This window comes from Gorilla gorilla, chromosome 10 (assembly GCF_029281585.2).
Source record: "Gorilla gorilla gorilla isolate KB3781 chromosome 10, NHGRI_mGorGor1-v2.1_pri, whole genome shotgun sequence".
Lineage (NCBI taxonomy): Eukaryota > Metazoa > Chordata > Mammalia > Primates > Hominidae > Gorilla > Gorilla gorilla.
In genome coordinates this window covers 20,315,425-20,338,771 of record NC_073234.2, presented here as the reverse complement: position 1 = coordinate 20,338,771, position 23,347 = coordinate 20,315,425, and the positions used below count along the sequence as shown (strand labels likewise).

Below are 23,347 nucleotides of genomic sequence, written 5' to 3'. Positions count from 1 at the left end.
AACTCATATTCGAAGCCAAATCTGTATGGAACTCAACTGCTCTGCATCACCTCCAAGGTAAAGGTTAAACTCGCTTGTGCCCTTCCCAACTCACTGACTCTGCCTCCCACTCATAACCACCCACTCACTCATGCCCCACTGCAATTGCTCATGCTGTTCTCTTCCACAGCATGAATGACTGCTTCCTCCTCACCCCGGTCCAACACACACATTTCAGCAGGTTAACATCAAGATGCAGCTTTAAAAATCCGTTTTCTATGGAGTTTTTGCTAATCCTTCCAGAGACCTTTCTTTATCTTCTCAGAGATCTTTGCATATATTCCCATATATGCTTCCATCATGTACCTTTATTATTATTATTATTATTTATTATTTTAGACAGAGTCGCACTCTGTCTCCCAGGCTGGAGTGCAGTGGTGTCATCTCAGCTCACTGCAACCTCTGCCTCCCAGGTTCCGGTGATTCTCCTGCCTCAGTCTCCCTCCTGGGCTGGGACTATATACAGGTGGGCCCCACCATGCCTGGCTAATTTTTTGTATTTTTTAGTAGAGACGGGGTTTCACCATATTGGCCAGGCTGGTCTTGAACTCCTAACCTCATGATCCACCCCCATCGGCCTCCCAAAGTGCTGGGATTACAGGCAAGAGCCACCTCGCCCAGCCCATAGAACTTATTTTTGTCATTAGGATGAAGAATGTGAGATGATCTTAAGGCCTAGCAAAGCTGCGGGAAATACACAGGAGGGCCAAGGAAGAACATGAACGGAATTTAAAGTAGAATCAGAAGGTAAACAGATTTGCTGAATCACAAAGGTTTAATGATAAATGTAGGTAAATGAGGAAGAAAACATGATAATGGGATGGGTTTACAGTCTTGCAGGCTCAAATCAACTGTCAGAATCAGGTAATGTGCAACCTGAATCCCTAGAAGGGTGTGGCTTGAAGTCTCTATGGGGACAGCCCCTATAAATGGAGACTCAGCCCATGCCTCCTTATGAAGAGAATCACCCTGGATATGAGTGTCCTAGATCTTATGCCCAGCTCCCAGTTCCTTGTCATATGCAACCTCCATACACCGAGAGGGTGACATCCACTAGCTTAGGATGGTAGAATTGTTTCCTTGGTCAATCCTACGGCTTCAATGTCTGTGTCCCTCCAAAATCAATGCTGAATTTAGTCCCCAGTGCAATAGTATTGGTGGGGGTGGGGGAGGGCCTTTAGGAGGTGATTCAGTCATGAGAGCTCTGCTTTCATAAATGGCACTGTGCTCTTATAAAAGAGGTTGAAGAGAGTGCCGTCGTCCCTCTTTGCCCTTCTACCCATGTCCACCATGTGAAGACACAGACAGAAGGAACCGTCTTTGAAGCAGAAAAAGCAGCTCTCACCAGACACCAAATCTGCTGGTGCCTTGATCTTGAACTTTCCAGCGTCCAAAACTGTGAGAAATATATTTCTACTATTTTCAAATTACCCAGTCTAAGGTATTTTGTTATAAAGGGAGGTATGAACTAATCCAGTTAGCAAAGGTCTTCAAGCTCTGAAAGACCTAAAATTAAGTATAGAGAATGCAGAGATTCAAACCCTTATTAATATGTTGTCCTAAATTTGGAAATAATCTCTGCATATTGGCATTTAAAGAATGCAATATTTAAGAATTTAGCATTTTTAAGTTTTATTTCTGACACACAATAATCATACATTTATGGGATACAATATGATGTTTCAATACATGCATACACTGTATAGTAATCAAGTCAGTATAATTAGCATATTCATCACCTCAAGTATTTATCACTTCTTTGTGGTAAAACAATGACTGAAGAGCACTATGGACATGTAGAGGAATAGGCACACCAGGAATAGGCATACCATGGTGTCAGAACATGAAAATGAAGAACTGAAACATACATCACATGACTTTCGAAAACCTACTTATAGTCATCTGAACTCAGAATCTGTTTTACAGATATAAAGGATCTTTGATATGGGTTTAATATATGTTGAGTTTTCTAAGAATGCAAGTACCACGTGAATTTAGAGAGGATTCGATTCTATTTTCTTCTGAACTTTACTAGAAGTCATTCACTATTTCAGAAGTTGACATAATAGCAATGCTGCTGATGGCATTTAAATGGAGACTACAACCTACCCCCTGCATCAGACCATTCTGCATTTGTTATTGCATCCATGGTGATTGTCCACATGGAAGCAAGCAACGGACTCCTTCATCATGTCTTCAGTGTTGGTGTGCTCTATGTACATCTTACTGTGTATTACTTTCCTTTCACTTCTTATTTACATAAGGCATTAATTATATTTTGATTACATATATAGACAGGTTAAAGTAACTATGACTTCCATATCAGGATAATAAAAGGTGCATTACCAACTATTTGTTACAAAAGGGGGCACTGGGTATGATAAGAAGGGAAAACTATCCTGGTTGAATTACAGCTTTAGAAGTACAGCATCCTGAGATGATACAAGTTAGAGATGAGAAATAGCATTGCTAGAAAATGAAGATAATTACAGTTAAGACAGAAGAAGTAAGACCTGGTGTTCAATAGATCAGTAGGGTAACTAGAGTTAATACTAATCTACTGTACATTTCAAAATAGCTAGAAGAGAGTAATTCGAATGTTACTAGCATAAAGGTAAATATTTAAGGTGATGGATATCCCAATTACACTGACTGATTATATGAATATATCAAATTACCACATATACCCTGACAATATTTACATCTATTATGTATCAATAAGTTTTTTTTTAAGAATCAAAAAAAGGAAAGAAAGTGTAGATATTCTGAGAGGACACTGTGCATTATAGAATTATAGTTCCTTTTCAAATTAAATCCACCCATCTCTGTGCCTACTGGCTGGCTTATGGCTAGGAGGGGTGTCATCCAAAATAACAGGCAGTATCTGAAGAAAAAATGTGAAGTTGAGTTTGTGTTCCTTTCCCTAGTACGCTGATTCTGACATACTAGTGTACAGGAGAATAAACTAGAATGTTTAATAAAACTAAAATTCCTGGGCCCTCCTTCCTGAGACTCTGATTCAGTAGGTCTGGGGCGGGGGTCAGCAACCTGGATTAATAACAGGAATCACACTGAACTCTGATACAGCTCTTCTGTATGGCAGTGCTTCTCATACTGTAATGTGCATACAAATCTCCTGGAGACCTTGCTAAAATGCAGATTCTGATTCAACAGGCCTGGGACGGGACAAAACCTAGGATTCTGCCTTTTTTTTTCTTTTTTTTTTTTTCTGAGACAGGATCTTCAGTCCAAGCTGAAGTGCAGTGGCACTATCATAGCTCACTGTAACCTTGAACTCCCAGGCTCAAGCAATCATACCTTAGCCTCCCGAATAACTGAGACTACAGGTGCGTGCCACCATGCCCTACTAACGTTTTGAAATTTTTCTCTAGAGACAAGGTCTTGCCATATTGCCTAGGCTGGACTCAAACTCCTGGCCTCAAGCGACCGTCCCACCACAGCAACTCAAAAGCGTTGGGATAACAGGTGTGAGCCACTGTGCCCAGCCCGGGTTCTGCATTTCTAACAAGCCCCAAGATGATCCCAATGCTGGTGATCTATGGACCACACTTGGAGTAGCTCACTGTTGACCGTTTTGGGATAAAAAGATTCTGATGCAGGCAGAAAGGGCAGGTGGAGAACTTACCTTCAACACTGATATACCTTTCTCTCTGTAAGGAGACGGGCATTCCCTCATCAAACAGCGTTTTTACTGACATCCCTGTCCCAAACATAGATCAGGAGGCTGAAGTCCAGTGAAACACAATGACCAACCCTGGGTCACCTAGGATGGTGGTATGTTGGCTTCACCACAAATTGTGGGAGTTTTAAATCACACTGTACTGGTGGGATTTGCCAACACTAAACCAATTGTTCATCTGGGTCTTGGCTGCAATTTTAAGAACTTCATTAGAAGGTCCTAATTCCTAAGTGCTGGCACTACTGGCATAGAAGCTGAAGCATCTCCTTTGCATGGGAAGAGAATCTATCTCCACCTATGTGTCTGAAATAATCCAGATGTGGTACTAAGGGCTTCGGGCTGGCCTCAGATAGCTCAGATCCAAGAAGACTGTGGAATTACTGCAAGGGGTTTGAGAATCTATGGACAATGTTTTTCTATATATGTACTACTATTTTTAAAAGGCATATGGACATTATTAAAATAAATTTTAAAAACACCTTCAGTGTAAACACATTCAGGTTAGGGGATACTGTATGCTCTCTCATTTAATGGAAATTAAAAAACAATCACATATCACTTGGGGTCTTTACAATGCTTTGACATTAAAAAGGGTCCTTGTCTTCTAGAACGTATGCTAGAAGTGGTTTGTCATAGGAAAATTCAAACTCTCTGGCATTTCAGAGAATAAATAGTATATATATCATTATTAAATATGTTTAACAAAAATCATGCTCAAGTTCTAAGCGACTACATTTCTCATTTTGTAAATCAAGGGAGAAAATACTGCAGAATTCAACCTGAAATGTTTTAATAGTGGAACTGTGTACAGGATCCTCTAAAGAGACCGCCTGGCTGGGTGCTCAAACCACATGGGCTGACCCAAAAGACGCCAAAACCAAGAGCTGCTCAGGAGGCACTAAATATTGACGGTCTTGGCCGGCTTCACATCCTCAATTTCAGCAGACAGCCAGCGGTAAGTGCGATGACGCCGCAGCACCTCAATGGCCTTGAGTTCCAGTGGTGTTGCCTGAATACCAAGGTCTTCTAAGCCGGGCAGGTGAGGCAATTTCATGTCTGTGATGTGCATCTTTGGATAAACAAAGGACCGCAGACAATGCTGAAAACTGGCTGAGAACAAAGTGCTATCCTAGCAGGCATTTAAACATTCAAGCTGGCATGAGTCCTATTATTGAGACTTAATTGCTTTCAAAGAATATGTGGCAATTTTCAATTCATGCAAATCACTATGAAAGTAGAACACACAAAGAGGGCTTAAGACAAAAGAGGGCGAGATCACCAAGTATCAGATCGAGGTCCCCAGTGGTAGCCGCGAGCACAGGATGTTGGCACTACCTGAGCCATTCTATATACAGATTTCAACAGAAATAAATCTAGGGCAGGGAAGCACAAGTCATCACACTTGCCAGGGGAGGCTGAACAGGAGGGTTTAGGAATAAAATCAGGGCTTAAGCAGAGCTGGTCCATTCCTCAGTCCTCTCACGCCCCTGTTTTCTGAGCACCGGCGTTCTGACTCAGTTTTAACTTTGAATTTAGGAGATAACACAACATTTGTTCCTTGCCCATTAAAAAAAAAAAAAACAACTAACTTTTTTTGCTCCAGCTGTACTCAACCTGGTTGACTAATGCTCACTGTAGAGCTAGAAAACCAAACCCATCTTGTTTATAGGGAAAGATAATGAACTGTAAAGTTTGCAAACATCCCAGATTATTATTCAAAACCACATAAATAGAATCCATTTGCACCTAGAGCAGCAGCAATCCCTCATCCTACCCACCTGAAAGTCTGCAATTCTTTTACCAGAGGGCTGTAAGCCAGTCTGCAAACCAAATCCAAAACCCACTCAGGCCACTGTATCAACACTTTCTCAAGTATAAATGTAAGAGACACTTTAGTGTAAGATAAACTGAAGTGTCTGACAACCAGTGATCCTGCCTGATCTTTCATAGACCACATCTGAAGAAAGTATGTGAGTTGCCCACTTCCACATGTTCCCTAAGCACTACTTTCTCATCTTCTCTACACTTTAGCTTTCAGGTAGCATTCAGGGGACAATTTGGCTACTTCTTGCCAATATATGGTTCATAGGTCTTCCAAGGAAGATGTGGTATTGGTATAGTATTTTTATTTTATTTTGCATCCTCCCTAGAAGCAAATGCACAGGCACATGACATGAGGTCTGAGAACTGACCATTGGATGTGGCAGCAAGGAGATTGGAGATTGTGGATAACCTTGAAAAGAGCAATTTTAGGGGAGAAATGGGAATAAAAGCCTGACTGGAGTAGGTTAAAGAAAGAATGAAGAAACTGTCAACAGTTTCTTCAGGATGTTAGGAGGAAGTTAGGAGGAGTTAGGATGTGAAGGGACACAACAGGAAAGTAGCTAGAAGAGTGATGGGAGGAAGAGAGGCTTTGGCAGGGGAGCTATTAGGCAATTTTGTGTGTTGACAGGAATGATCAAGCAGAGAAAGAAACACTGATAATGACGGACAGAAAGTATGGAGGAGCCGCCCCCTGGAGCAGGGCAGGTGGATGAGCTTCAGTGCTAGCAGAGGGGCTGACTGCAGACAGCAAGAACAGCAAACAGACAAGAGCCGGGAAACAAGCAAGCAGGCAAACCAAAATAAGTCTAACATCTCATCATCTGCCCAGGCAGATGCTTTCCACACATATACTCACCCGCTCCACTTTATCCCTTGTTATCCAGGGCTCAAATGGGCTTATTTCAAAGACTCTTGCTACCCATCTGGAAAAAGAAATATATATAGCACATGTGATAAGCATCTCTCTGCCCAAGATGTAAGCTAGCCTATAAGAACTACAGGAAGACAGACCGCTGTAGAGCAGTCTGAACTGATTTTTTTTTTAAGAAAATAACCACCTCGACCTGTGAGGCTACCTCTGCTTTTTGGTCCATCTCCTCTCAAGCCAACCCAGTTGGCTGCTGTAACTGCTGGTACACTTTGTTCTCCTCCAAAGAAACAACAGATCTTAAACTTAAAATGAAATAAAACCAACAAACAACAAAGCAAACAGAAAAACTCCAATATTCAATCAAGTCTGTGAAATTCAATTTAATCTAAACCTCAGATATTCAAATATGCTGCCTTTACAGAAGCAGGGCAAGCTGAATGGTGTGTAAAATATACAACGTAACCCCTAAAAGCTGGGGCCCTTGAGGAAAAAAAAAATCCAAAAGCAAGGAGAAGGCTAAAATCTACGGTTCAAATCAGGACGACAATATAAAACCCAAAACGGAAAAGGCCACCTATCTTCATTACTGCCATCTCTTCACTGCTAATGAAAATTGAAGGGCTCCTTACGTGCCACTTGAGCTCCCATCATCAGTTACCTCAGGGCAGTGACTTTTTCTTTTCTTTCCTTGTTTTTGTTCCACAGACAGGGTCTCACTATGTTGTCCAGGCCGGACTCACACTCCCAGGCTCAAGTGATCCTCCCACCTCAGCCTCCCAAGTAGCTGGGACTACAGGTGTACACCACTGTGCCCAGTAGCAGTGGGTTTTCAACTAGCATCTGAGGAACACTAGGAATTTGCTGGGGCCCCACAGAGTCCTGGGGGGCCAAGGGTTTGGGAGTACATGCGTTGAGTATCACCCATCACTGCAACCAGACCAGCTCTTTTATTGGATTTACCCAGCAGGACTTGACGTAAAACTTCAGTGAGCACAAGGTTCCACAGCTGTTTAAAGGCTTGAAAAACAACATTCTAATGCATAGTATAAATAAATGAAAAAGGAAGCTGGCTGGAATTTCTCCAGCAACATATAAAGCCTCAGATTCCTCAATGGCAGAAAAAAATAATTTATTGGGCTAACATAGCTTAATAAAAACACTCATTACAAACCTCTAACTCTCTGTGCCCTCATTCTATGCTAACAGATCACTTCAGGTCTCTATTCTAGTGTCCTCCGTGGGCCATGTCATGGGCATACATAAGCCAACTCTAAGTCAATTTTATATACAACCATGAAAGTGCCTCACTGCAATCTGGCTTATATCCCTTTCACGGCACTGAAGCCACGGTCACAATGGTCATTTGTAGACATTTTTTGGTCCTTTATCTTATTTGACTTTTCTGTAAGACTTCATTCTACCAATATTAACAGAGTGCCTAATGTGTACCAGGCATTGTTCTAGGGGCTTGAGATACATGTGAATGAACAGCAATGTTCCCCTTCTTAAAACATCGATTCTCTCCTGAAAACACTCCATTCCCTTTGGTATCTAGAATTCCAAACTCTCATTTCCCACTTAAATGTCTGATCACTTTTTGGCCTTCTTGTAAGTTTCTCTTACTCTGTGGCCTCCTCTTCCACTCACTCCACATACTCTCCTTACTTACTTTATAGATAACTGAGTATTAAAGGAGACAAAGTGAATAGTCTGAAAGGTGTAACACTCAATAAATATTGTTATCACCCTGCATTCTAGTGGTCTATTTTTCTGGTACCCCTGTTAGACCATAAGATTTTTGAGTTTTTGTTGTAACATTCTGACCATAAGATTTTTGAGTGTTTGTTGTAACCTTCTGAGTACCTAGTACATTATCTAAGACATAGTAGGCATTCAATAAACATTTGTTGAATGAATGGATGAAAACCCAAATGAAGATCAGTTTGTGGCACAATGGATGTGACAGTCTCCTTAACCAGACCACTAGGATGTGACATGGTAAGTTCAAGATTTTATTTTATTTGGTTCAAATCAGGACAATATAAAACCCAGGACGAGAAAGGAGCTCCCATCAACAGTTACCTCAGGGCAGTAGGTTTTTCTTTTCTTTCTTTCTTTTTTTTTTTTTTTGTTCCAGAGACAGGGTCTCACTATGTTGTCCAGGCTGGATTCAAACTCCTGAGCTCAAGTGATCCTCCCACCTCAGCCTCCCAAGTAGCTGGGACTATAGGTGTGCACCACTGTGCGCAGCAGCAGTCACCTAGGCTGGAGTGCAGTGGCACAATCTGAGCTCACTGGAAGCCTTGAACTCCCGAGCTCAAGCAATTCTCTTGCATCACCCCACCTCTACCCCAGTAGGTGGGACTACAGGCAGATGCCACCACATCCAGCTAATTTGGTATGTTTTGTAGAGATGGGGCTTCGCTATATTGCCCAGGCTGGTCTCGAACTCCTGGGCTCAAGCAATCTGCCCTCCTTGGCCTACCAAAGTGCTGGGATTATAGGCATGAGCCACCACTCCCAGCCAAGTCAAAGATATTTAACCCACAAAGAGAAGAAGTAAACTAAGAAGCAGGGAAAGAAGAGAAGGCAACCACAAATCCAAGTCTGAATTAGCCTGACTCCTTTCCCCAACAGCATGATCAGGTTGATTTAATAATGAGCGACATGAAACACACGGGAACCTGACTGCCCCTTACGTATGTGCCCAGCAAGATATTTCTCCAAAATTAAACTCAATGGTTTTAAATTGGAGAAAGTGAAGAATTGCATCTTCACTTTTGGGAAGTGGGAAGATTCACTTTTGTGAATTCACTTTTGGGAACTGGGAAGATTTAATCTCCCAACACATTTTTTCTTAACTGACACTAATCTATTTCTGCTTCTTCTCTATGCTAATGTCATAACACTAGGAGATCTGGAGACCAGCCCTTCACACACCCTATAACCCTAAGGGAGAACATTAGGAACAAGTGTGTGGAGCTAGCTTTTTCAGAAGTCACACAAAAGGAGCACTCTACTTACCGATAGGCAAAAAGTGGCAAGGGGAATGGGAGGAACAATCTGTGAGCCACAGCAAAGATGTACTTCACCAGGTGAAAAAGGAGGTACCGACTGGGACTATAAAAAGACAATACACAGTTCTTTCAATTACACGCTTCTCACAAATTATCCTTTATAACAAAATAACATTTTTCTTATAAAAAAGGAAACATATATGCACTGTAGTAGATACAGAATAGCACAAAGAAAAATCACCCATAATCCCATTATGAAAGATAGTTAATATATTTGATCTATATCCTTCTCATCCCCTTACATATATACATTATTCTGGTTTTAATAAATACACAATCCATTCTATTCTGTAATGTCTTTTTCATTTAACATTACATCATAATCGTCTTTCCACATCATTTTATTGCATGTTTCATGACAACATATTACACTGCATGTAATCACAATTATTTTATCAATTGCCAGTTTTGAGATATTTATGCTATTAAAAATTTTTTTCTTTTATAATGTTTTAATGAACATTCTTGTAATAAATATTTGTACTTATCTATGATTACGCATTTAGAATATATTTGTAGAAGTGGAACTGGGTCAATGTAGACTTTAAAATTTTAAGGCTTTTATTGAATACTTCTTTTTTTTTTTAATTATACTTTAAGTTTTAGGGTACATGTGCACATTGTGCAGGTTAGTTACATATGTATACATGTGCCATGCTGGTGCGCTGCACCCACTAACTCGTCATCTAGCATTATGTATATCTCCCAATGCTATCCCTCCGCCCTCCCCCCACCCCACCACAGTCCCCAGAGTGTGATATTCCCCTTCCTGTGTCCATGTGATCTCATTGTTCAATTCCCACCTATGAGTGAGAATATGCGGTGTTTGGTTTTTTGTTCTTGCAATAGTTTACTGAGAATGATGATTTCCAATTTCATCCATGTCCCTACAAAGGACATGAACTCATCCTTTTTTATGGCTGCATAGTATTCCATGGTGTATATGTGCCACATTTTCTTAATCCAGTCTATCACTGTTGGACATTTGGGTTGGTTCCAAGTCTTTGTATTGAATACTTCTAAACTGGTTTTCAAAATGGTGCTATCAATTTATATAAAATGTTAAGTATATAACATTTTAGATAATTATATAAATTACAATTATATATATGTAATTATATATAAGAATGCCCCCTCCACCCAAAGTGAGTTGTCATAAGAAAATAAAATTTTTGCCAATCTGCTAGATTAAAAAAAAAAAAGGTATCTCATGTTTTAATTATTATGTCTTTAATATGAGAGATTATTTCTTCACGAATTTTTGGTCATTTATACATTTATCTTTTCTTTCCTCCTGGAGTCCCTGTCTATAAAAATAATTTGTAAGAATTCTCTATATTTTAGTGATATTGTTGGAAATACCTTTTATTGTTTGTATTTTAACTTTTAGTGTTATTTACAGTGTTTTGTGCACATAAAATTTTAACTGTTTAATTTAACCAAAACTACTGATTTTCTTTACGGCTTGGATTCATAGTTAGAAAATTCCTCTGCAGTGACATAAATTTCCACATATTTTGTCTAAACCTTATAAAAAAGATTTTTTTTTACTATAAAGTTCCTTCTGTGACGTATTTTTGTACATTATATAAGGTAAACATGTAATTATATCTTTCCCAAGATGTAAGCCAACTGCTTCAATGCTACTTACAGAATCATTTACTGTACTGCCTCTTTCCCTATACTGAAATGTCACCCTTATCACATACTATATCCTTACATATAATGGGACTGTTTCTGAACGTTCCGCTCTATTCCATTAATCTGAATAGTTCTGTACAATTTTAACCTAGCATTAATAAGTATCAGTGCTTATAATGCATTTTAATATTTCTTTACCCATTTCCTAATTCATTTGCATGCTTCATGACAGTAAATCTGTGACAACCAAGAGCTGAGTGAAGGTAATTCAGTGAGAACCTCATTATTCTGACATACTTTACTAAAAAACATGAAACTATCAGCCAGGAGAAATATCAGACAAAGGCCTTAGCAGGGTTCTTCAAATTCCAGAGGGATTTGTAAGGATCATTACAGGACATATAATACATGCTACGCCAAGAGCAACTTGAATTTTTACGATGACAAACAAAACTGGTATCATGGGTTAACTAACTCCACATAACAGGTTTCCTCTTCAGCTGTTCTGAAGCACTTTGTGTTCCATCAGGTGCAACCGGAACACTAGTTTAAGTGCCCTTGCTCACAGCCAAAGGTACACTGAAGCCCGCGTCCTCCCAGCTTAGATTTCAAGGCTCAGCATCACAGTTATTCCTCTGCAAATATCCTCAGCAAAATCTTGTCTCCCAGGCCCCTACCCACCATACTTGCTAAGCAAAACTCACTCTGGTTGACCCAAACATGTGCCTTCTCTGAGCCTGAAACCCCAGAAGGACAAAACTGTAGACGAAATACAATTGAACTGATTGACTTCACCTTATTTTTTTATCAGTAATTTCCAATGGAACACTCAGTTCTGCTTGGCAATCCCACATGTTCTCCTAGGAAATGCTCTTTCCTGTTCTCCCAGGGCATACTTTCTATCTTCTCTGTCCTCAAATTTTCCACACACTTTTCTGACCCACTCCATCCTGCCTTTTAGCTAACCTCACATTCCAACAAGAAAAGATACTCCTAACATTCCCACAGCCAAACCTACCTGCATCTGCATATATCCTTGAATTCTTTTCCTTGTTAAAGTTGAAGAAATGTTTGCCTTTTACAAAGGTCAAACCCTCATTTGCACTCTGTATCCAACTCCTCTCAATTCCTGAAGGACTTTGCTCCTTTTCTGTCGGCCTCATCTCCTGAGTCATGAAGTGACATCTCTTTCCTGGACCATTCTTACCAATTTATAAACAAGATGTACAATCTTCCAAATCCAGGGTGGTACCTCCCTTGACAAGACATTCATGTTTCATAGCCTTCTCTTTACCCCTTTCCTTTGCTCCCTTTTACAGGGAAACTTCTCCAAATAGTTACCTAACTGTTGCCTCCACTTCCTATCCTGCCATTCAAATCTCACTGCAATCCAATCTGCCCTTTGCCTAATGTTCAAGTGAGGTCATTAAGGTGACCATGAATCTCTATGCTGTCACTCACTCAACCTCCTGGCAGCATCCAATATAGTTGCCAACTTCCTCCTTTTGGTTTTCTTTCCAATTCACTGGACTTTCCTTCTCGGTCATTTATTTTAATTATTTTGCTCAATTATTACTTATGCATCTCGTCACTAATCTATAAGCTCCACAAAGGCAGAAATCTTACCCATGCTATTCACTATTGTGGTATAATTTACATACATTAAAATTCATCCATTTTAAGCATATAATTCAATGATTTTTCAGACATTTACCAAGTTGTACAATCATTACCATAATCCAGTTTTAGAATATTTTTCCTTACTCTAGTAAGATCCTCCACAGCCATTTAATCCTGGATTTTACTCCCAGGCTCAGGCAATCACTAATCTACTTACATTTGCCTTTTATAGATACTTCATATAAACGGAATCATACAACATGTGATCTTCTGTATCTAGCTTCTTTCATTTACCATGTTTTTGAGGTTCATACATGTAACATGTCAATATTTCATTCCTTTTATTGTTGAACTTCTATTATATGAGAATGCTACTATGTTTTATTTCTCCTTTCATCAGTTAATGAATATGTGGGATGTTTCCAATTTTTAGCATTTATGATAACGCTGCTATGAAAATTCAAGTGCAAATCTTTGTGTAGACACATTTTCATTTCTTTTGGGTAAATATCTAGGAGTAAAATCGATAGGCCATATGGTAAATTTATGCTAACTTTTTAAGAAGATGCCAAACTGTTTTCTAAAGTGGCTATACAATTTTACACCCCTACCAGCAATGTATGAAGGTTCTCATTACTCCATGTCTTCCTCAACATTTGTTATTTTCTCTCTGTGAACTGGTATCTCATAATGGTTTTGATTTGCATTTTCTGTAATGACTAATGATATGGAGCATCTTTTCATGTGTTTTTTAGTGATTAAGTACATCTGCTGGGCTGATATGCCTATTCATGTCTTTTGCTCATATTAAAAAATGGATCATCTTCTCATTGAGTTCTAAGATTTCTTTGTATATTCTAGATAGTAGTCCTCTATCAGATATGTAATTAACAAATATTTTCCCCCAATCTGTGACTTGTTTTTTCATTTTCTTAATGGTGTCTTTTGAAACACAAGAGCTTTAATTTTGGTGAAGTCTAATGTATCCATTTATTTTTTATTTTATGAAATAGGCTTTTGATGCCATAGCTAAAAATCTTCTAGAATCCAAGGTCTAGAAGATTTTCTATTTTCCTTCCAAAATTATTATAGTTTTATAACCCTTTTATTTATTTTTTTACATTTTTACCAACTGAAATTTTTTTTTTTAATTATACTTTAACTTCTGGGGTACATGTGCAGAACGTACAGGTTTGTTACATAGGTATACATGTGCCATGGTGGTTTGCTGCACCCATCAACCTGCCATCTACATTAGGTATTTCTCCTAATGCTATCCCTCCTCTAGCCTCCCACCCCCAGCAGGCCCCAGTGTGTGATGTTCACCTCCCTGTTTCCATGTGTTCAACTCCCACTTATAAGTGAGAACATATGGTGTTTGGTTTTCTGTTCTTGTGTTAGTTTGCTGAGAATGATGGTTTCCAGCTTCATCCACGTCCCTGCAAAGGACATGAACTCATCCTTTTCTGTATACTGGCTGCATAGTATTCCATGGTGTATATGTGGCACATTTTCTTAATCCAGTCTATCATTGATGGGCATCTGGGTTGGTTCCAAGTCTTTGCTATTGTGAACAGTGCCGTAATAAACATACGTGTGCATGTGGCTTTATACTAGAATAATTTATAATCCTTTGGGTATATATACTCAGTAATGGGATTACTGGGTCAAATGGTATTTCTACTTCGAGATCCTTGAGGAATTGCCACACTGTCTTCCACAATGGTTTACACTTCCACCAACAGTGTAAAAGCGTCACTATTTCTCCACATCCTCTCCAGCATCTGTTGTTTCCTGACATTTTAATGACTGCCATCCTAACTGGCATGAGATGGTATCTCACTGTGGTTTTGATTTGCATTTCTCTAATGACCAGTGACGATGAGCTTTTTTCATGTTTGTTGAGCTGCATAAATGTCTTCTTTTGAGAAGTGTCTGTTCATATCTTTCGCTCACTTTTTGATGGAGTTTTTTTCTTGTAAATCTGTTTAAGTTCTTTGTAGATTCTGGATATTAGCCCTTTTTCAGAAGGATAGATTGCAAAAATTTTCTCCCATTCTGTAGGTTGCCTGTTCACTCTGATGATAGTTTCTTTTGCTGTGCAGAAGCTCTTTAGATTAATTAGATCCCATTTGTCTATTTTGGCTTTTGTTGCCATTGCTTTTGGTGTTTTAATTACGAAGTCTTTGCCCATGCCTATGTCCTGAATGGTATTGCCTAGCTTTTCTTCTAAGGTTTTTATGGTTTTAGGTCTTACGTTTAAGTCTTTAATCCATCTTGAGTTAATTGTTGTATCAGGTGTAAGGAAAGGATCCAGTTTCAGCTTTCTGCATATGGCTAGCCAGTTTTCCCAACACCATTTATTAAATGGAGAATCATTTCCTCATTGCTTGTTTTTGTCAGATTTGTCAAAGATCAGATGGTTGTAAATGTGTGGCATTATTTCTGAGCCCTCTGTTCTGTCCCATTGGTCTATATACCTGTTTTGGTACCAGTACCGTGCTGTTTTGGTTACTGTAGCCTTGTAGTATAGTTTGAAGTCAGGTAGCATGATGCCTCCAGCTTTGTTCTTTTTGCTTAGGATTGTCTTGGCTATGTGGGCTCTTTTTTGGTTCCATATGAAATTTAAAGTAGTATTTTTCCAATTCTGTGAAGAAAGTCAATGGAAGTTTGATGGGGATAGCACTGAATCTATAAATTACTTTGGGCAATATGGCCATTTTCATTGTATTGATTCTTTCTATCCATGATCATGGAATGTTTTTCCATTTGTTTGTTTGTGTCCTCTCTTATTTACTTGAGCAGTGGTTGGTAGTTCTCCTTGAACAGGTCCTTCACATCCCTTGTTAGGTTGGATTCCTAGGTATTTTATTCTCTTTGTAGCAATTGTGAATGGAAGTTCACTCATGATTTGGTTCACTCATGGTTTGTCTGTTATTGGTGTATGGGAATGCTTGTGATTTTTGCACATTGATTTTGTATCCTGATACTTTGCTGAAGTTGCTTACCAGCTAAGGAGATTTGGGGCTGAGACAATGGGGTTTTCTAAATATACAATCATGTCATCTGCAAACAGAGACAATTTGACTTCCTCTTTTCCTAATTGAATACCCTTTATTTCTTTCTCTTGCCTAATTGTCCCAGCCAGAACTTCCAACACTATGTTGAACACGAGTGGTGACAGAGGGCATCCTTGTCTTCTGCTGATTTTCAAAGGGAATGCTTCCAGTTTTCGCCCATTCAGTATGATATTGGCTGTGGGTTTGTCATAAATAGCTCTTATTATTTTGAGATATATTCCATCAATACCTAGTTTATTGAGGGTTCTTAGCATGAAGGGCTGTTGAATTTTGTCAAAGGCCTTTTCTGCATCTATTGAAATATTCATGTAGTTTTTGTCATTGGTTCTGTTTATGTGATGGATTACATTTATTGATTTGCATATGTTGAACCAGCCTTTTATCCCTGGATGAAGCCAACTTTATCGTGCTGGATAAGTTTTTTGATGTGCTGCTGGATTTTATTGAGGATTTTCGATTCAATGTTCATCAGGGACATTGGCCTGAAATTTTCTTTTTTTGTTGTCTCTGCCAGGTTTTGGTATTAGGATGATGCTGGCCTCATAAAATGAATTAGGGAGGATTCCCTCTTTTTCTATTGATTGGAATAGTTTCAGAAGAAATGGTACCAGCTCCTCTTTGTACCTCTGGAATAATTCAGCTGTGAATCCATCTGGTCCTGGACTTTTTTTGGTTGATAAGCTATTAATTGCTGCCTCAATTTCAGAACTTGTTATAGGTCTATTAAGGGATTCAATTTCTTCCTGGTTTAGTCTTGGGAGGGGGTATGTGTCCAGGAACCTATCCATTTCTTCTAGATTTTCTAGTTTACTGGTATAGAGGTGTTTATAGTATTCTCTGATGGTACTTAGTATTTCTGTGGGATCAGTGGTGATATCCCCTTTATCATTTTTTATTGCATCTATTTGATTCTTCTCTCTTTTCTTCTTTATTAGTCTGGCTAGCAGTCTATCTATGTTGTTGAAAAAAACCAGCTCCTGGATTCATTGACTTTTTGAAGGGTTTTTCCTATCTCTATCTCCTTCGGTTCTGCTCTGATCTTCGCTATTTCTTGCCTTCTGCTAGCTTTTAAATTTGTTTGTTCCTGCTTCTCTAGTTCTTTTAAATGTGATGTTAGAATGTCAATTTTAGATCATTCCTGCTTTCTCTTGTGGGCATTTAGTGCTATAAATTTCCCTCTACACACTGTTTTAAATGTGTCCCAGAGATTCTGGAATGTTGTGTCTTTGTTCTCATCGGTTTCAAAGAACATCTTTACTTCTGCCTTCATTTCATTATTTAGCCTGTAGTCATTCAGGAGCAGGTTGTTCAGTTTCCATGTAGTTGTGCAGTTTTGAGTGAGTTTGTTAATCCTGAGTTCTAATTTGATTGTCCTGTGGTCTGAGAGACTGTTACGATTTCTGTTCTTTTGCATTTGCTGAGAAGTGTTTTACTTTCAATTATGTGGTCAATTTTAGAAGAAGTGCAATGTGGTGCTGAGAAGAAATTATATTCTGTTGATTTGGGGTGGAGAGTTCTGTAGATGTCTATTAGATCCACTTGGTCCAGAGCTGAGTTCAAGTCCTGGATATCCTTGTTAATTTTCTGTCTCGTTGATCTTTCTAATATTGACAGTGGGGTGTTAAAGTCTCCCACTATTATTGTGTGGGAGTCTAAGTCTCTTTGTAGGTCTCCAAGAACTTGCTTTTTGAATCTGGGTGCTCCTGTATTGGGAGCATATATATTCAGTATAGTTAGCTCTTCTTGTTGAATTGATCCCTTTACCATTATGTAATGCCCTTGTCTCTTTTGATCTTTGTTGGTTTAAAGTCTGTTTTATCAGAGTAGGATTGCAACTCCTGCTTTTTTTTGCTTTCCATTTGCTTGGTAAATATTCCTCCATCCCTTTATTTTGAGCCTATGTGTGTCTTTGCATGTGAAATGGGTCTCCTGAATACAGCAAACTGATGAGTCTTGACCCTTTCTCCAATTTGCCAGTCTGTGTCTTTTAATTGGAGCATTTAGCCAATGCAAGGAAGCCATTTAAGGTTAATATTGTTATGTGTGAACTTGATCCTGCCATTATGATGCTAGCTGGTTATTTTGCCCGTTAGTTGATGCAGTTTCTTCATAGCGTCAATGGTCTTAAGAATTTGGTATGTTTTTGCAGTGGCTGATATCAGTTGATCCTTTCCATGTTTAGTGCTTCCTTCAGGAGCTCTTGTAAGGCAGGCCTGGTGGTGATGCAATCTCTCAGCATTTGCTTGTCTGTAAAGGATTTTATTTCTCCTTCACTTATGAAGCTTAGTTTGGCCGGATGTGAAATTCTGGATTGAAAATTCTTTTCTTTAAGAATGTTGAATATTGGCCCCCATTCTCTTCTGGCTTGTAGGGTTTCTGCTGAGAGATCCACTGTTAGTCTGATGGGCTTCCCTTTGTGGGTAACCTGACCTTTTTCTCTGGCTGCCCTTAATATTTTTTCCTTCATTTCAGCCTTGGTGAATGTGACAATTATGTGTCTTGTGGTTGCTCTTCTCGAGGAGTATCTTTGTGGTGTTCTCTGTATTTCCTGAATTTGAATGTTGGCCTGCCTTGCTAGTTGGGGAAGTTCTCCTGGAGTTTTCCAACTTGGCTCCTGGTTCCATTCTCCCCATCACTTTCAGTTACACCAACCAAATGTAGATTTGGTCTTTTCACACAGGCCCATATTTCTTGGAGGTTTTGTTCATTTCTTTTCACTCTTTTATCTCTTATCTTGTCTTTTCACTTTATTTCGTTGAGTTGATCTTCAATCTCTGATATGCTTTCTTCCACCTGATCGATTCGGCTATTGATACTTGTGTATGCTTCACAAAGTTCTCGTGCTGTGTTTTTCAGCTCCATCAGGTCATTTATGTTGTTCTCTAAGCTGGTTATTCTAGTTAGCAATTCATCTAACCTTTTCTCAAGGTTCTTAGCTTCCTTGCATTGGGTTAGAACATGCCTACTTCTGTCAAATCGTCAAACTCATTCTCCATCCAGTTTTGTTTCCTTGCTGGCAAGGAGTTGTAATCCTTTGGAGGAAAAGAGGCTTTCTGGTTTTTGGAATTTTCAGCCTTTCTGCACTAGTTTCTCCCCATCTTCATGGATTTATCTACCTTTGGTCTTTGAAGTCAGTGACCTTCGGCTGGGGTCTCTGAGTGGACGTCCTTTTTGCTGATGTTGATACTATTCTTTTCTGTTTGTTAGTTTTCCTTCTAACAGGCCCCTCTGCTGCAGGTCTGCTGGAGGTCCACTCCAGACCCTGTTTGCCTGGGTATCACTAGCAGAGGCTGCAGAACAGCAAAGATTGTTGCCTGTTCCTTCCTCTGGAAGCTTCGTCCCAGAGGGGCACCTGCCAGATGCCAACCAGATCTCCCTTGTATGAGGTGTCTGTTGGCCCCTACAGGGATGTATCTCCCAGTCAGGATACACGGGGGCAGGGATCCACTTGAGGAGGCAGTCTGTCCCTTATCAGAGCTCAAATGCTGTGCTGGGAGATCTGCTGCTTTCTTCAGAGCTGCCAGGCAGGGATGTTAAAAGTCTGCTGAAGCTGCACCCCCAAATGCCCCTTCCCCCAGATGCTCTGTCCCAGGATGGTGGGGGTTTTATCTATAAGTCCCTGACTCGGGCTACTGCCTTTTTTTCAGAGATGCCTGGCCCAGAGAGGAGGGAATCTGGAGAGGCAGTCTGGCCACAGTGGTCTTGCTGAGCTGCAGTGGGCTCTGCCCAGTTTGAACTTCCTGGTGGCTTTGTTTACTGTGAGGGGAAAACCACCTACTCAAATCTCAGCAATGGTGGACGCCCCTCCCTCCCAAGCTCATACGTCCCAGGTTGAACTCAGACTGCTGAACTAGGAGCGAGAATTTCAAGCCAGTAGATCTTAGCTTGCTGGGCTCTGTGGGGGTGGGACCCGCCGAGCCAGATCACTTGGCTCCCTGGCTTCAGCCCACTTTCCAGGGGAGTGAAAGGTTCTGTCTCACTGGCATTCCAGGTGCCACTGGGATATGGAAAAAAAACTCCTGCGGCTAGCCCAGTGTCTGCCCAAACGGCTGCCCAGTTTTGTGCTGGAAACCCAGGGCCCTGGTGGCACGGGCACCTTAGTGAATCTCCTGGTCTGCGGATTGCAAAGACCATGGGAAAAGTGCAGTATCTGGGCCAGAGTGCATGGTACAGTCCCTAATGGCTTCCCTTGGCTAGGAGAGGGAGTTCCCTGACCCCTTATGCTTCCCGGGTGAAGCGACACCCCACCCTGTTTTGGCTCACCCTCCTTGGGCTGCACCCACCATCCAACCGGTCCCAATGAGATGAACCAGGCACCTCAGTTGGAAATGCAGAAATCACTTGCCTTCTGTGTCAATCTTGCTGGTAGCTGCAGACTGCAGCTGTTCCTATTCAGCCATCTTGCCAGCAATCCTTGTTTTATAACTCTTACACTGAAGTCTCTGAATTATTTTAATTTTTTCATGTACAGTGCAAGGTAGGAGTCGAAGTTCATCTTTTTTTTAATGTGGATATCCCAAAACCATTTGTTGAAAAGACTATCCTTTCCCCTTTGAAATGCCATAGCACCTTTTTCAAAAATCAATTGTCCATAAAGATTTATTTCTGAACTATCAATTCTGGTTAATTCATCTACACATCAATTCTTATGTCAGTACCATACTATCTTGATAATTATAGCTATTAAGTTTTGAAATTATGAAACTTAATGGTTTTGTCTATTGTGGGTCTTTGCATTACCATACAAATTTAGAATCAATTTATCAACTTCTGCAAAAAAGTCTGTTGGAATTTTGATAGAATTAAGTTGAATTTGTCAATCAATTTGAAGGAAATTATCATTTTAATCATACTGACTCATTCAATCCATGAACATGGTATGTCTTATTACTTATTAGGTATAATATAATAAATTTAATTGTTAAATTTATACTTAAATATTCTATTATTTTTTATGCTGCTGTGAATAAAATTCTTTTCTTAATTTTATTTTCACATTGTTCATTTACTAGTATATATTGATTTTTCTATGCTGATCTTATACATCGTGATTTTGCTGAATGTGTTTATTCATCATCACAGTTGTGTGTAATGTTGTATGAGTGTGTATCAATAGGTATTTTATGAATGAATGGCAAATAGAATGGACCAACATAATATAATTTATAACTACAAAAAACCTAGGAGCAAAATTATAGTCTTATGCCACTGCCTTAGCCTCAAAATATCAGAGAAAGAAGCAAAGTTTTTTCCTGGGGCTGAAGAGATGAGAAATGTGTAGATACATATCTACAATTTCAAGAGGAAAAATATCTACACTGCAATGTCTAGTATTATTTTTCCCATCATTACGCCAAACAAGAATAACTTACTGGAGCCCAAACAAAAGGATAATGGCTGGGCAAAGGTAAAAAGGAAAATGTGCAACTCATCCAGAGTTAGAGCAAGTAAAGTTCACATAGCCATTTCCACTCATTTATTCCCTGAAATCCTAGTCCATGTACCTCTTCACTGGAACTAATGTCTTTTGTGTAGTATTTTATGAAACCTGTATTGAATATATTGAATTGTAATTCTTATCTAGACTATATAACTGATTGCATGATAATGTACCAAACTGGGAACTGAAAAGGAGAAATATATTTTGCAGCTGCTAGTTGACGTGGAAAACCAAGACTTTCACACTGAAAAAAATTATGTATTAAATAATAATAGTGGAACATAACAATGTATAGATTCAGAATTCTAGGAATATATTCTACGCCTCTTGGCTTAAACAGAACAGTGTCATTTCCCTCTAGAGGCAAACATTTCTTATGAATTAGGCTATCCCTTAATTACTGAGCCAGATCCTTAACTTTCATAGATGTCAAGTGTCACTAGTTTGCTTCACAGAATCACAGGGTTATGAACCACTTACCAGGTGAATTTGATACCTCTCAACTTGGCAAATGAAGTCTTAGTTTTTGACTTTTAGTTAATTCGGCAAAAAAATTCCTAAGCTTAGCTGTCACATGATTTAGTAATTTCAGGTAAGCCACAAAGCTTAACTGTACCCCTTTTTTTCTGAAAGCAAATTTTAGCAAAGAGCATAAAAGAAATAATCAATCTCGCACAGCACTAGTAATTGTGCTATAAACCACCCGTTTTTCAGCCTCTGGTGGGGGCATTGTGATACTCCATCAAAATTAATGTGGTTTTATAACCATACTCACTCCCTAAAAGTGTTTTGTTTGTGTTTTAGAATTTACAGCAATATCCTTTTATATATTAAAAACATCACTGGAGTAGTACAAAACCATCCCTAAGGGTCACTGGACTAAGTATATGTAATAGTCTAGGGCAGTGGTTCTCAGACTTTGGTAACAGAAGAATCATTCATTAAAGTAGATTCCAGGTTCCCTCAAATTCTGATTTAATGCAAGCAATGAGGAGATTTTGATATTGTAAAAGTGCAACAAATAAATCTGTTAGTAACTAATTTAGATATTGATTCCTTCATTATAATAGCACAATTTAAAATTCAAACTCTAAGCACTTACCCAACGAAAGCAAAGGATTTCCCATTAGCATCAGGATCCTTAACTGCATTAACAATTCCTTTGGATACATCTACGACCTGTAAGAAATTATAATATATGTCTAAGTAATTGTTGAAAAAGAGATAGAATGGGAGATGGAGAGATAGAAAGAAAGGAAAGAAGAGAAAAAGGAAGGAAGGAAGGAAGGAAGGAGAAAGGAAGAAGGCCACACTGATCTCAACAAAGAAAATGTGAAGTTAAAATAATGGCATTATCTATTCCCAGAAAGCTTCTTAAAAGAATGAGCCTTCTCAAGAGCTCAAATAATCACTGCTATCCAAGTATTTTCCAAGTACGCATAATCCAAGGTTCATCCAAGTATTTTCTGTAGTAGGAATGCACTTACCTTCAGATAGCTTGAGGCCCTTCTGATTTGCTTTTGCCCACAACTTGCCAAGCTCATCTCTTACCACTCCCAACTCTCTTATTAACCATCACAAGCTATTAGGCTTAACCACATGGAATTGCTAATATTCTACCATTTTGATTTTCAAAAACAGTAATAGTAATAGTGATTTTGGCCCCCAGGGGACATTTGACAACTGTCTAGAGTCATTTTCAGTTGTCACAACTGAAGGGTGGTGTGACTGGCGTCTAGTGGCTAGAGGCCAGGAATGCTGCCCAACACCCTTTAACAACCCCCATAACGAAGAATTATCTGGCTCAAAATGTCAATAGTGCCACTACTGAGAAAACTTGGTTCAATCTAACATGGAATCCAACATGCTCTTTCACCTCTGGGCCCCTGTATATACTGTTCCCTCTGCATGCAATACTCTTCCCCAACTCCCTTCATCAGGCTTACCTTTAGTCATCTTTAAGGTTTTACCCTAAATGCCCTTCCTTTTGAAATGCCCAAGTCTAGATTAGGTGCCCTTCTGATGTAATTACATAAAACCCTCTCCTTATCATAG

The 23,347-nt window shown here is 39.3% G+C and overlaps 1 protein-coding gene across 1 annotated transcript in view; it reads right to left on the bottom strand.

Annotated features, from left to right (window-relative positions):
• Positions 1–1,654: 1,654 nt before the first annotated feature.
• The window catches only part of NDUFA9 (NADH:ubiquinone oxidoreductase subunit A9), a 41,466-nt gene continuing 19,773 nt past the window's right edge, over positions 1,655–23,347 (bottom strand). Inside the window, exons 8-11 of the mRNA NM_001279701.2 lie at positions 22,395–22,471; positions 9,459–9,554; positions 6,420–6,486; positions 1,655–4,808 (exon numbers count right to left, since the gene is read on the bottom strand). Coding sequence (NP_001266630.2) covers positions 4,638–4,808; positions 6,420–6,486; positions 9,459–9,554; positions 22,395–22,471 — 411 coding nt within the window. The 3' untranslated portion in view covers positions 1,655–4,637. The remainder of the gene's footprint in view (positions 4,809–6,419; positions 6,487–9,458; positions 9,555–22,394; positions 22,472–23,347) is intronic.